Source organism: Sinohyriopsis cumingii, chromosome 11 (assembly GCF_028554795.1).
Source record: "Sinohyriopsis cumingii isolate HCF-2022 chromosome 11, ASM2855479v2, whole genome shotgun sequence".
NCBI lineage: Eukaryota > Metazoa > Mollusca > Bivalvia > Unionida > Unionidae > Sinohyriopsis > Sinohyriopsis cumingii.
In genome coordinates, this window is record NC_142971.1 from 90479483 (window position 1) to 90495202 (window position 15720).

The 15720-nt window shown below is 35.3% G+C and overlaps 1 protein-coding gene and 1 non-coding gene across 2 annotated transcripts in view; one reads left to right on the top strand and one right to left on the bottom strand.

Annotated features, from left to right (window-relative positions):
- The window catches only part of LOC149788966 (DNA repair protein complementing XP-C cells homolog), an 82076-nt gene that overhangs the window by 29305 nt on the left and 37051 nt on the right, over nt 1-15720 (bottom strand). Inside the window, exons 12-14 of the mRNA XM_089975113.1 lie at nt 13123-13278; nt 11176-11233; nt 7395-7506 (exon numbers count right to left, since the gene is read on the bottom strand). Coding sequence (XP_089831239.1) covers nt 7395-7506; nt 11176-11233; nt 13123-13278 — 326 coding nt within the window. The remainder of the gene's footprint in view (nt 1-7394; nt 7507-11175; nt 11234-13122; nt 13279-15720) is intronic.
- On the top strand, nt 161-281 carry LOC149788967 (U6atac minor spliceosomal RNA). Its single transcript, XR_016424804.1, has one exon. It is a non-coding gene; the product is annotated as a U6atac minor spliceosomal RNA (small nuclear RNA).

The following is a 15720-nucleotide window of genomic DNA, read 5'->3' on the forward strand; positions in this document are numbered from 1 at the left end:
GTTTCTGTTATTGAAAGTAAAAGATAAAAACAGAATCTCTATTATTTGTAAAATAAACAAAACTTATTATTTATTATTAAAAATTCAACTATTTCCAACCACAGTTATGACTAAACTTCACTGACCTGTTTTATATAGTACTGCACATGCATGGATAGTCGTGTCATAAGAAAGGAGAGAAGGTTAGCACTCCCCTTGATAAGGACGGAAGAGACCTTTATGGTCTTTATGACACACATAAGGCAATTCCCTTCCTACTTCGAAGGGAACCTTTATTTTTTGACATTTCTTGGTGGCCAAAAGGGTAAAGTGAACCATGCAAGTTTCAAATGTGTATCTATCTAGTACAGACTAGCAAAATTAATAAAAAAATTTTTTTATAATATCTGTATGGGATATTAGCCAAGAACATGCTACTGAGAATTGTATGGTTTCTTTATCTATGTCATGAGTACGTGTTCTTTTCAGTGTGCAAGAACTTCAAAAGTATAAATATCAAATATGAAAGTGATGAATATATCCAACCTGATACAAACTCTCTTGAAATGTTTTTCTACATTTCTTTATATGAATTAATGCCAATATTTTTTAATTTAAACATACACTGACAATAAAAGGAGCACTTATCAAATTCTCAGCAGGATTTCCACACTAAATTTATTATCTCTCCCCACTGTTTACTGTATAAACTTTTCAATGATATGTACAGACTATGTCATACTCTTCATTTATAATATAATGTTGCATAACTCCATCAACATCATTTAAGAGTACATGACTCAGGATACAAGTTTATAACCATGTTTCACATATAAAATCTACCTATAAGTCCTTACCAACAAAGCCAAATGATCTACAACAAATAAACAATAAAATCTACCTACAGGTCCTTACTGACAAAGCCTAATGATCTACAACAAGTAAGCAATAAATTCTACCTACAAGCCCTTACTGACAAAACCTCATGATCTACAACAAATAAGCAATAAAATCTATCTACAAGTCCTTACTGACAAAGCCTAATGATCTACAACAAATAAGCAATAAAATCTACCTACAAGTCCTTACTGACAAAGCCTCGTGATCTACAACAAATAAGCAATAAAATCTACCTACAAGTCCTTACTGACAAAGCCTCATGATCTACAACAAATAAGCAATAAAATCTACCTTACTGACAAAGCCTCGTGATCTACAACAAATAAGCAATAAAATCTATCTACAAGTCCTTACTGACAAAGCCTTGTGATCTACAACAAATAAGCAATAAAATCTACCTACAAGTCCTTACTGACAAAGCCTCATGATCTACAACAAATAAGCAATAAAATCTACCTACAAGTCCTTACTGACAAAGCCTCGTGATCTACAACAAATAAGCAATAAAATCTACCTACAAGTCCTTAATGGCAAAGCCCATGATCTACATCAAATAAGCAATTAAATCTACCTACAAGTCCTTACTGACAAAGCCTCATGATCTACAACAAATAAGCAATTAAATCTACCTACAAGTCTTTACTGACAAAGCCTTGTGACCTACAACAAATAAGCAATAAAATCTACCTACAAGTCCTTACTGACAAAGCCTCATGATCTACAACAAATAAGCAATAAAATCTACCTACAAGTCCTTACTGACAAAGCCTAATGATCTACAACAAATAAACAATATCTGTATATACACTATTACCTGAATTCTCTCTATAACTAAATCCTGTTATATTGTATGTTGATGTCGTCACGTAGGGGCATTTACTCAAATTAAATATCAAGTGATGTTCTAAAATTTAAAATTAATATAGTTTAACCAAAATCTATTCAATTCTGATTACTGAATGCTCTGCACCTTAACTACCATCAAGAAACTTTCAGATGAAATTTTTTGATAGTTATGGAATTTACCAATGGTTGCCAATTACTAAACTGAGTCAACAAATGAACACATTGGGCCTAACTGTCAATTTGTTTTCAATATGCGGAGCTTTTGCATCTCACAGCACATGACATTCAATCTGGTTTGTGCTGGATCACACCTTTAGGTTGACCTTCTCCAAAAAATGTCCATGTACTTTAAAATTGAACTTTGCTGTATGTGTTTCTCAAAGCATGTAAAAAAATTGACCTTCCAGAAGAATATGGAAGTATGTGAATCCAAATATAGTGAATAATTGCCATTTAACCCTTTAGCTACTACAGCTTTTGTGCAGTCTCACTACTGACAAGTGCTATCATATCAGTTACTGAGACTACTAAGGCTGGTTCCTAGGCTGAATACTAGAACATCATCAAGGCTGACTACAGAAACTGACAATAAAAACATGGTTGCATTTATATTCATTATTTCATTAGTTTTTGCATGATTTCAGTGAAATAAAAAACAGCTTACCTTGTATAGTGTCTGTTATTCAAATATTTCTACTGTATATACTCCTACATCCCATTATACAAGATATCCCAGTCATGTAAACTATTTTGAATCCCACTAAATAAATCCAATATTTACATATGTACATATAAAAACATGAAGGAAGTCCACACTCTAATTACAAAGTTGAGAGTGGTACCTCTCAAAACAGTCATTATCCAAACTTAAATGTACTTGGCATTGTTTGTATCCTATGAAAACATCATGACTCCTCCCTTTCCTAACACACATCTTGCATCTCCCACGTTTCAAAAATCATCCTGGACAGTGCCTTAAACCTTCAGTATCAACAATGGGCAGAGCCTGTCTTTTCCTACTTCCCTGAAAGCCAGCAACCATCTCTTTGGCCAAGTTCATTCTGAATTCAAGCTGTGTTCTATTTTTTTCTTCCAGATATGGTTTTGATCTGGTGATTTGGTGACTCTTTCATACAGATCAGGGCATTACAGATCTCTGTATCAATGAGAAACCAAAAAAGGTCTTTCCACCATTTCTTTGCCTTATGGCAAAAACTGTATTGCATTCTGTTTTGGTCTGCAATATACCCCCCACACACACTTTGTTTTTCAAATACTCATCTGCATCTTTTGGGCAAGTTACTTCTTTTCATTGGCCAGTTTTTTCTCATCGAGTTATACTAGACACCTGTGTGTGATCCATATTGTTAAATAAAATATGGACAATTTTCTTGTCTTTCCAGGCAACACAAACAAGAGTCTCTTTTTGCATGACTTTCATATCCCCCTGGCTTTTTAAAGAACTGTTTTCTTTTTAAAGGTTCTGGCATTCTTTTCCTAGTTTCTACAACTGTACTGCAACAGAAGAGTCCATCCCGACATAAATTTTCAAATAATTGGGGATATGACAAGAAATTGTCCATATATATATATGGTGGTTTTTATTTATTATTTTTCTGGTAAGGTCTTTCACCACTCTAGATCCTAATCCTTCTTCTGTCACTCTCCCTCTCTGTCCATCAGGCTTTCCAACATACACTTGAAATTCATAGACGTAGCAGGTTTGGGGATGGGCTCTATCCCAGACTTTAATGCCAAATTTTGTGGGTTTGGTAGGCAGGCATTGCTTAAATGACAGTCTTTATAAGCAATCATGCCTTCATCAATTGACTGGTTGTTTGGAGTGTCATAATTTTCCAGGCATTTATGCAAGACTGTGTCGTAGAAAGGTCCTATATGGAAAAACTTGTCATGTCCTGCTTGGCCTCTGGATGGGTTGATGCTTGTGTCATTGGCATGGAAATATTTCCCTATTTTTTCAAATCTTTCTATTGTCATGATTTCTGATATTCCTGGGATCCCAAAATATATCTGCATAATAGTCATGACAATGTATATTCCAAGATATACCCACATCTAAGTGATGCTGGTTTCATACCACTTCAGATCTTGTTTTTGGTCCACCATTTTCTTGGCATAATCATTTTGTTTCTTTCACATGCTTTTCCACCGGACATTCAGGAAAAAACTTACGAAAAAATCTTTCTTATTGCTATGTGGTTCAAACTCAATTGTTGAACCAACATGAGAATCAAAATCATTGATCTCGAACACAGTGAGGTCATCACTCCATTATGCAAGTGGGATTATGTCCTCCTCATCATCCAATTCAAAATCACTTACATCTGGTGTTTAAACGGGACTAACATCAATATCTGATCCATTTTCTAAGAATGATCCATTAAACTCTTCGATATCACTTGCACTGAAACCTTCAGAGTTGCTGATATCTGAATTGGAATCCATCTTTGTTTATCTCAACTATACATGTTTTGTTAAGTGCAGAAAAGCCCTTACAGTGTGTCTAAATTTAACCTCTCCACTTTCAAACTTATATCAAAATGTTGTGCAAATAGTCCACTCATTGATTATGATAATCAAAAATATGTAAACTTCTGTACTTTCAACCAATCAACGTCTAGTTAACATAGCAGTCATATCCATATTGATGCGACCCTGGGGTTTTGTGTACTGCTGAACTATATACACATAAACGACACTGGGGTAGTAAATGAGGTTTATCGACACTGCATATATGCATCAGTGGGGTTCAGGAGCTATTTACAGGTGACACTTAGATGTGGCAGTCATAGCTAAAGGGTTAAAAGTATGTATAATCAAATTTTAAGAAATGACACCCTTAAATGAAATAGTTGGTACTGAATGCATACATGACCTGTATGACTTTTACTATATCAGTGTTCCAACAAGTACTCACATACACAAGTATGAGTCATGTACATTGTAGATTTGAGTCCAAATTTGGGACTAGAGTACTCAACAACAACAGACAACTTACAATTTGGAAAATGTACTTGACTTTATAAGCAATCATGCCTTCATTGAGTACTCTAGTCCTTGCTGAGTACTCTAGTCCCAAATTAAGTTGAATCTGCCTTAAGATTGCCATTGGGTTCTTATTCTTTCTTGTATTATCATGTTTGCAAGGAAGGACACTTGTGCATTACCTATTCTGAATCAAATGATTTTGGAAGCCTAATGAAAGCTTACGAATGTTGACCTAAAATATCTGACTTTTCATGCCACATTTGCTTCTCTTTTATAACTGAATACTGTCAACCCTGTCTCTAAATAAAAAGCAATCATCAGACACTGTTGCACTGTCTAGACAAGATGATGCAATGTGCTGAATGGAATACCAATTGGTCTACCAAATATAACCATCAATTTGAATCATGCAATATTTTCTAACTGATGTTCAGTTTTGATGAGCACATACTAAATAAACTGAGAAAAACTTTGCTTGATATCAGCTCAAATTTTCAAACTGTCCAGAAAGGGGTGGGTGGCATGTTCTCTGATCCATCAAGTGATAACAACTACAATGACTACAATTTCTAGTACTCTACAATTTCAAGTTCTCAAGGTCCAGTCAAATCTGCCACTTCAAGTATTCTAGGTCCAGTGAAATCTGCCACTTCAAGCACTGAAATCCTAAATTTTTGTACCAACTGCTTCACTACAGATGCAGATGGACCTAAGCTTATTAAGAATCTAATGTTATGTTTGCAGATTTCTTAGTTCAAAAGCTCTTCCTACCGCGTGTTACCTCATTTTATAAACGAATAATGATATCAAATAAAGATTCTAAATCACTGTCTGAAACAGCACACTCTGAACCCTAAATACAAGTTCATATACAGTAGTTCCCCTCTTGAACGGCCCCCCTGACCAGCAGCCACCCGCTCCTTACGGCCTGAATCCATTGGCACCGATGAGTTTGTGTTTAAAAGTACCCCTCACGAAAGGCCACCCGGCTAACGCTACCAGCATATTAGTGCAATAATATAAAATTTACCCCTCACAAGCGGCCGCATTTTATTTTAATATGTATCCAGAACCAGTATTTTATTCATAATGTGTGTTAAGTAATCTGATTTCTGTTTCCCGATGTCAGGTTTTCATTACTGAAAGAAGTGTTGACTAAAGTACATGTACCACTAAGGTTAATATTATATAATTTATGCCTCACGAGAAGCCACATTTATTCCATAAAGCCGATAAAGACTCAAATTTTAATCCATACAAAAGGGTAAGTACATGTAATCCAATTAGCCTTACTGCTGTGTTATCATAAGATGTCCGGTTTAGTCACTCTGATAATTGTTAAGTGTAAAGAAATGTATAAAAACAATGGGGTACCAGACTGCGACTAACGAATCACGTGACAAGATCACTTCCTTTAAAAATACGGCAATTTGTTTAGATGCATAAAAAATTGTTTTATCAGTATTGTAGTTGGCAACATGAATAACTTACTGCAAAAGATCAACATGTCATAGAGGAAAAGAAAAATTCTCAGTTTAGAAGAGAAACTGAAAGTAATTCAACTGACCAAGAGGTGGAAGGGGGGGTCGAGGATCCTTGCAGAAAAATAATGTCGGAAAGACTCAGATAAACAATATCATGAAAGATAAGGAAACAATTCTGCAAAACTGGGAAGGTGAAATGGACAGAGAAAGGAAGATTATTTGAGCCAGGAGATGTTTGTATCCTGATTTGAATGACAAGAAAAAGCAACAATTTTGTCAGCTGAATTGGGATATGACGACTTTACCGCAAGTAACGGATGGTTGCAAAGATTTCAAGTGCGACACAATATTAAGTATTTGTCCTTAGTGGAGAATCAATTGATGTTAATAATTAAGTTGTCGAAGATTGGAACAAAAGACTAAACGATATATGCAGGGGATATGACAGCAAGGATATTTTTAATTGTGACGAGACTGGTTTGTTTTTTAGACTGTTACCAACAAAGTGACAGATGATGTGATCTGTAACATAATTATAAAGACAGTTTTAAAACTATATCAATGGTTATTCATAACATTCTTTTGAAAATGATGAAACAGTTTGTTTTACATACATTTTACAACATGCATGTAATTTTTTAATGAAAATATTAAACGTTTTACAATTAAATGTACTTGTGACTTTCTTATGTATTTATATTCGCATTTGTCATCCCCCTCTAGAAAGGCCACCGTCATTATAAGGCCACTTCCCTGCTGCAATAGGGTTGGCTTTATAAGAGGGGGACTACTGTAAATAAAATACACTATATACTTGTTTGTAAGCCAAGTCCAATATACTCACTTGTAAGTAAAGTTCAACTACAAACTGCACAGACACATATCTGCCATCACATTATGTGCCAGCAAATCTTAATCAATGAAGTCTTTAAGGAGAATCAGAAAAACAAACAAGATAGACCCTGATCTGCCAGTGCATTATGTGATGGCAGATCAGGGTCTTTTGTTTGCAATTGGACCCAACTTCTAAGTGAGCGTATACATTACCACATTATTATGAATAATTTACACTCATACTCACTGACCCCAAAATTATTCACAACAGAAAAGGGACTAGTGTACATAAACTAGTGAGAATATTATAATTTGGTACAATGAATACACAAATCAGCTTACGACATGCACACATTCACGAGCATACACAGGTTCTCCCCTGACGTATCCAACAGGTATGGAAGTGTCTGGATATATGGCCTCAAACTTTAGTAAGTGTCTTCGCAAGACATACCTGAAAAAAACAAATCACATACTCTTACCCTCCTCCATCTTACATCAGAATGTTACTCCAATACATATTCATATTTTGTCATATATTACAGTTTTGGGAGTCATTATATGGCTATAGAATTACCAATGTGCACAACACAATCCTTTCTTATTTCTAAAATGTGACTAAAAATGCAAATATCAGCTGCATATCACTTGGCTGATAGGCAAGATCCCAATAACATTGTATTTCTAGCCCCTGCATGCTCAATGATGTGGAATAAGCCTGATAACTTTGTAATACTACCACCTCACATGCTCAAGAATGTGGAATAGACCTGATAACATTGTAATGCTACCCCCTGCATGCTCATTGACTGTGGAATAGGCCTGATGACACTGTAATGCTATCCCCTGCATGCTCATTGACTGTGGAATAGGCCTGATGACACTGTAATGCTACCCCCTGCATGCTCATGAATGTGGAATAGGCCTGATGACACTGTAATGCTACCCCCTGCATGCTCACGAATGTGGAATAGGCCTGATGACACTGTAATGCTACCCCCTGTGTGTTCATTTACTGTGGAATAGGTCTGATGACACTGTACGGCTACACCCTGTATGCTCACTGACTGTGGAATAGGCCTGATGACACAGTAATGCTACCCACTGCATGCTCATTGACTGTGGAATAGGCCTGATGACACTGTAATGCTACCCCCTGCATGCTCATTGACTGTGGAATAGGCCTGATGACACTGTAATGCTATCCACTGCATGCTCATTGACTGTGGAATAGGCCTGATGACACTGTAATGCTACCCCCTGCAGGCTCATTGACTGTGGAATAGGCCTGATGACACTGTAATGCTACCCCCTGCATGCTCATGAATGTGGAATAAACCTGATGACACTGTAATGCTACCCCCTGCATGCTCATGAATGTGGAATAGGCCTGATGACACTGTAATGCTACCCCCTGCATGCTCATGAATGTGGGATAGGCCTGATGCATTCTACTGAACATCATAAGAGGTAACCTGGGATGTATCCAGTAATTATCTTCCATCTGATAAGGTGATAGACTTTTAAAAAAAAACACAAGGTTTATATAAAATAAATGTTACTCTGTATTGTAATAATTTTATCCTATTTGCCTTTTTTGTTTCATATGCTTTTTTGTTGGATACCCAAGTTTACTAGGCATTATATAGCCAGAACTGTACTATCATTAAACCCTATACATGTGGGTATGTGAGAAAGCTTGCCAGTAGCTTCCTGTGGGTCGGTGGTTCTTTACAGGGTTTTCCCAGCTTCTTCCTCCACCATTTATACTGGCTGCTATTTATAGCCTATCTTATTCTGAAAAATGGCATTAAACCCTACAACAACAACATGTTGTTTACAGCTGGACAATGACTTTAGAACAGACTCATTCAGGCTGTAGGATGAAGCATGTTTACATTTACAATCAAACTTGCTACTACCTCTTGGGACTATGTATTAATACAAAGCCATAGTTATCAGCATACATAATAATTTGAATGGGATGTATTTCACACATCCTTTTCAATGTCTTTTTGACAAGGACCTGTTTGATTTGGATAATTTTTACCAATGAAATTTAATGGTCTACATCCAAACTTAGCTGAGGCAAGGAACTAGTTACCTGGTACAATGAACCATTCACTCAAGCTCCAAGGCTATTTCCCACCTGTTGCAATGCATATCATGCATACTAGTCAATACCCATGTATGAGTTTTCTGTTTAAAAACAATTATTTATCAATTCTGAATATAACTTTCTTAGCAAAAACTCCCAATGTCCATTTTGTGTATTTTATAGTCAGAGTGTATGTATGTGTATATATATATATATATATATATATATATATATATATATATATATATATATATATATATATATATATATAGAGAGAGAGAGAGAGAGAGAGAGAGAGAGAGAGTTTTCTAGTAGCAGATGTAATTTAAACATAAATGAATAAATATCTTGATTATCTAATACCTCATAACGGAACTGAACCCATTACACACAGCCCTAGGAAAATGTTGGACCTAAAGAAAGATTTAATAATTACTGCTGGAAAGTTACAAATTCAATTTACTGGATGGAAATAAGACAACACATTCTGATAACTTCGGTAGCCAACAGCTCATATATTGGCATCAATTGATCCTTATGGTAGAACAAATGGAAAGCTCAAGGAAAAACCACTGACCTTTGTACATGCCGATACTAGGGATCAAACCTAAGCTGAGGACACCTAGTAATTAATGCCAACATCTGACTTCTTAATTTTTATGGTTGACTTTTGCACTAGGGTCCATGATATTCTAAAATCTTATCGACTCAGATTTCAAGACTGGAAAACATTGCATTTGACCAAAAAACATCATAGTTTTTGCTCTAAACATTTTCTCAGCTCATCCCCAGTCAGTAGTCATCATGATTCTATTCTGATTTTCAGTTCAGCCGCTACAGAAATTGGTGATCTGATCTTTATTTACTCCACAAGCCACATTTTGTACTTGTACACAAGCTGATTCAAGAGCCCCAAAAGGCAGACAAACACATTCAGGTTGCCTTCATTTTTAATAAATCTGCTAAGAAATAATATCTGAAGTTAACTGCAATAAATATTATATTAATGACTCTATCCCATATGAAACTTCTGGATCTGAGTTATCTTGGAATCCTGTAAGATTTAATAATGCCATGGACATTAGCAGCGATGCTGAACTCCAAAATCAACAAATCAAAGATGGCATTAGGGGCCAAGGTGTCTTCATTGAATATTAAAACAATGTGTATGGAAATGCAAAGTGGGTATGGCACATTATCACAATGCTATCAAGGCTTCTGGTACATTAGGGTTTGCAAAGCCTGTTGTATCTGGTATACTGTGATATACAAAGCCTGATGTATCTGGTACAAAGTCTAATCTGGTACACTATGATATGCAAAGTCACCTGATATATTCTGTACACTATGGTATACCAAGATGGATGTATCTGGTACATTACAGAAAGCAAGGCCTGATGAATCTGGTACATTATGTAATGCAAAGCCTGGTGTATCTGGTACCCTAAGGTATACAAAGCCTGATGTATCTGATACATTATGGCATGCAAAGCCTGATGTATCTGGTACATTATAGTATCAAAGGCCTCTTCTATCTGGGACATTATAGTATGCAAAACCCGGTGTATCTGGCACATTATGGTATGCAAAGCCTGATGTATCTGGCACATTATGGTATGCAAAGCCTGATGTATCTGGCACATTGTGGTATGTAAAGCCTAACGTCTTATCTCTGAACCCAATGCTGGGAAAATGTTATGCGTTCAATACATACACAGCCATTTATTTAGCATTTTCTGCTGGTAAAAAGGACAAAGATACAAGACAGTAACAATTTTTGCATCAAAGCTTTTCATCCAAAAAGGAATTTACATTATTAAATATGTATCTTCCATGAAAAACTTAAACAATGAAACTGACAGACATAAAATATATATTTGTCTTTAAGACTGTTGTTTGACATGAGGATCTCTGAAAAATGGCTTAAGAATAACTTTGAATACAACATATAATCTAGTCTTAAAATTAATCAGTAATGTATTTTCATAATCTCTAAAAAAAAAAGAACATTTTCCATCTACTTACAATGGATGATTTTTAAACAGTGCCACACTTGTTGGAAGGGGCTTCTGAATGAGATGACCTGAAAAACAATACAAGTACATATATTTTAAAATTATTTAAACAACAATCTGAATTACGATACAACAGGATCTCAGATGATAGGGCAAACTGTACAAGATTATTCAGGACAATCGTTTACTGACATGAAAGATGGGTTATTTCCAAAAGTTTGATTATTTTGACATAACCACTCTGTTCCCCACCTCCTTCATGTCACCCAATTACAGTGCTGGGAAAGACTCTCAAAATTTGTCACATATTTTTTAAGCTTCCTTCAAACTTACATACCATATAGACTTATATATGATAAAGACCCTGATCTAGTGTCATATAATGTGCTGGCAGATCATGGTGTTATTTTTCTCTGACAAAATTACATTGACCCAGATCTGCCAGCACAGCACCAGTATATTTGGGTCTGTGCAGTCTGTAGCTGGATTTGACTTAAAATCAAGCATAAATGGGCTATGAATTTCTGCTGGAAAATATTAACAACACTGCAATAATTTAAAATGTCTTGGAAAGTTTAATCCATCTGTGGAAAATATTAACAACACTGCAATAATTTAAAATGTCTTGGAAAGTTTAATCCATCTGTGGAAAATATTAACAACACTGCAATAATTTAAAATGTCTTGGAAAGTTTAATCCATTTGTGGAACATCTAGGATCAGAGCCATCTATATGTGTGCAAATTTATTACTAATGATATACATGGCAAAATTTATTACCAATGATATAAACGGGCAAATTTATTACCAATGATATACAATGGCAAATTTATTACCAATGATATACATGGGCAATTTATTACCAATGATATACATGGACAAATTTATTACCAATGATATACAATCCAGTGGTGTACAAAAAATGAATTATATTATATAATCACGGATAAAACTGGTCCAACTGCAAACAACATATACCCTGATCTGCCATCACATAATGCACTGGCAGACCAGGGTCTATATTGTTTATACTACTAATTACTCCTAACAAACTGCATACACCAGAAAATATCAATGACCTGTATAAATTGGCTGCCACCTCTTTCTGGTTTGTACAAATATCTTGTCTGAAAATTATCAAATTACAATAAAACAATTAACGAGGGTCTTACACATGCATGTTTTACAGTGTGCTTTACTTATAAAAAAAAATCTAATTTTGCAAAAGAAAGAGATCAGTACTTTAACTGGCTGATTGACAGTGCCAGATTACAAATTAAGCACACGAAACATGCTTAGGGCATCAGCCCAACAGGGGCACCAGAAAAAAATTCAAATTAATTACTGATGATAAAATTTAATGAATAACCATTTTGATCTACATGTATAATTATTCTGATTTGGAATTATGGCAACACCTTTTAAGCTTTTAATATTATTTTCTTGAGTTTTACATTGGGGGGCACTATAATATTTTCATTGCTTAGGGCCATGGAAGGCCTTAATCTGGCACTGTTGATTGGGGATGGAGTCCTACTGTTTTCCACAGAGAGGTCACTGTTGTTTGGATCTCTATATTTATGGTATGCGTTACACACATATAGGTACCCACAAAAATAATTTCATTACATTAAATTATCAAATAATAAAATAATACAATTTCAAAGAATTAATCCTAGAATCATAGCAATAAAGTTCTTGATGCTGTTGGTGAGATTTATTTTTCATTCACACATTACAATGACACCTTAGAATTCATCATCAAAATTAAAGGATAAAATGAATAAACATCTAGTATATAACATCTTCAAATGCAAAACTGAATTTCTGAGCAGCACAGAATCTGACTGATTGAATGTCTGTGATGATGTAAGGATGAAATTATGGATTTTTCTGAGCTCTTTTTAACAAGCTGAAAGTTAATGAAAATCCACTAATATGGATAAAAATGTCATACTTTTCATTTCCTGGTCTTCTCTTTCTTCCATGTCTATGTTATGTGGTCGGTAAGGTTCTAATGTTTCCTCCCACCATTCACTCTCTATACGAAACTTTCTCGTCTCAGTCATCCATTGTGAGGCATACCGAGCAGTCACATCCTTCAGAGTTCCTTCTGAAATTCACACTGTAAGCATTCAAGCTGCTTTCTGAGGTTGATCTTTTATTTAAAGAGGCACAAGTGGGCCTGATATCACTTGCCTGACTTAAGTAACTTAGCAATTGACCATTACACAAACCAGGCTTATGTAGTATAGTATTTAAACTATCTGCAAACCTTTATATCATGAAGATTTTACCTATTTCACTACAGTCTGACAAAAATTATTTCCAATGATAAAGGCACATTTAATATGCAGAGCTTAAGCTCAGAATCAAACTCAATCAAGACCTTGAGGATATAGACCTACTTAACAAGTTTTATCAAGTCTAGATGATATATTTAGCCTCCAGAGATGTCAATAAGATGCATAATCACCTCATTAAGACCATGATGATGTAAGCTTTATACCAAGTTTGAACAAAATCCAATATAAATTTGGTCTTGTGAACAGTAAGTAGCTCAGAAACAAGATTACCACATAAATATGGAATGATCTTGCTCATGCTGTATCTCCATAACATGAACTATTTAATAGCTTGGATCAAAATCTGGTCACTGAGTTACCAGTGTTGACAACCTCAGCCAATCTGATGCAAGATCACCCAATTAATATGCATATAGCACATTATCAAACTTCCATGAGATCTTAATGCTATGAACCCAGATCCCAAGTTTGATCAAAAGTGAATGAAAACATTGGTCTCCAGTATAACAAGTAGCTCAGCCATCCAGCTGCAAGACCACCTCATTAATACACGTCGATCTGACTCATTATTAGAATCATCTGACAGCTTGTTGACATATGGTTTAATTCCAAGTTTGTTCAAAATTAGACAAAAAATATGGCCTTCAGATGGGTAACGAGCTAATCCGATTAGACACAAGACAACCTTGTTAATATGTCTGGCTCTTGCTCATTACAGTATTTTTTAACTGTAAATTATCTACCCCAGCATGTATCAGGTGCATGTTTTACTTACCGCCTAACCACATTCCATTTCTGGAACATAAATATCAACATTTTATGGAGATTTGCTGATAAAATACATTTCCAAATTTGAAGTGAACATTGGTTTTATGATGTTATTTGAAGTGTAATATTGAAATTTGTTTCATTTTTCAGTTTAAGTTTACCGAGGAAAACTGTGATGATATTAGAGAAGAAAAAATTCTGGACTATAAATTCTGATCTTGAGAGAGTTCAGTGTACCATTGGCTTGGTTTTAATGGATTTCACTGTGCAATGATCCTGTCCATTATCAAAATCGTCCAAATTCTTGATGATATAAGAATTAATTCCAAGTCTGATTGAAATCAGACCATAACTATGGCCTTCATAATGGTAACAAGCTCAGCCAATCAGATCAAAGATCACCTCATTAATATGCATGCATGTTGCTCATTATTGAACTCATCTAAGATCTTGATGATATAAGCCCATATTCCAAATCTGAAATGGCTCCAGAGTGATAACAAGATGTGCTATGATTGTGCTCAATATCAAACCTATCCAAGATCTTAATGATAAAAGCCTGCATGGCAAGTTTGATTGAAATCAAACCAGAAATACAGTTTTCACAGTGTAACATGTTTAGCCAATTAAATGCAAGACTGCATCAAAAATATGGATGGATCTGGCTTATTATCAATCTTCCCTGAACTGCTCCGGTGGCCTAGTGTTTAGAGCTTCTGCCTTGGATGCGGGAGGTCGTGGGTTTGATCCCTGTCCAAGTCATACCAAAGACTTACAAAAATGGTAATAACAGCTGGCTCACTTGGTGCTCAGCATTAAGAGGTTAGTGTTAGGACTGGTCGGCCTGGTGTCAGAATAATGTGACTGGGTGGGACATTATGCTACATGTCTGTGGCCTGAAGCCCCAGTGCTAGACATGACTATAAACTGCCACACTGCAGACATCGTAGTGATATGACTGAAAAATTGTTAAAGCTACATTAAAAATCCAAATCACAAACACACACACACAATCTTCCCATAGATCAGGATGTTACAAGTCCATATTTTAAGAATGATCAAAACTGGATCAAACACATGGTGTACAGAGTGGTAAGAAGCTCATCCAATCACAGGCAAGGCCATCTTATGTGTACATCTTGTTTTTTGTCCAATTCATTGGAGAGCTTGACAATATACACTTATATTCCAAGTTTGATCAAAATCAGATCAGAAATATTTCCTCCAAATTGTGAACAAGCAATTTTTGATTGACAGATGGATGATGGACTGGTGATGGATGCAGGGTCACGCCTCAAGCTTACTTAGGCCTATAGACAGGCGAGTTAAAAATAAACTTTTTGCACTCTTGAAAATAAATTATTTCAGTCATCTTTGATACTACTACACCAAGGCTAGAAAAATATCTCTTGTTCAGGACCTGCCAAAAATTGTATTCGGTAAAATTTTGTTGGACTTGCTTGTTGAATAAAATATATATA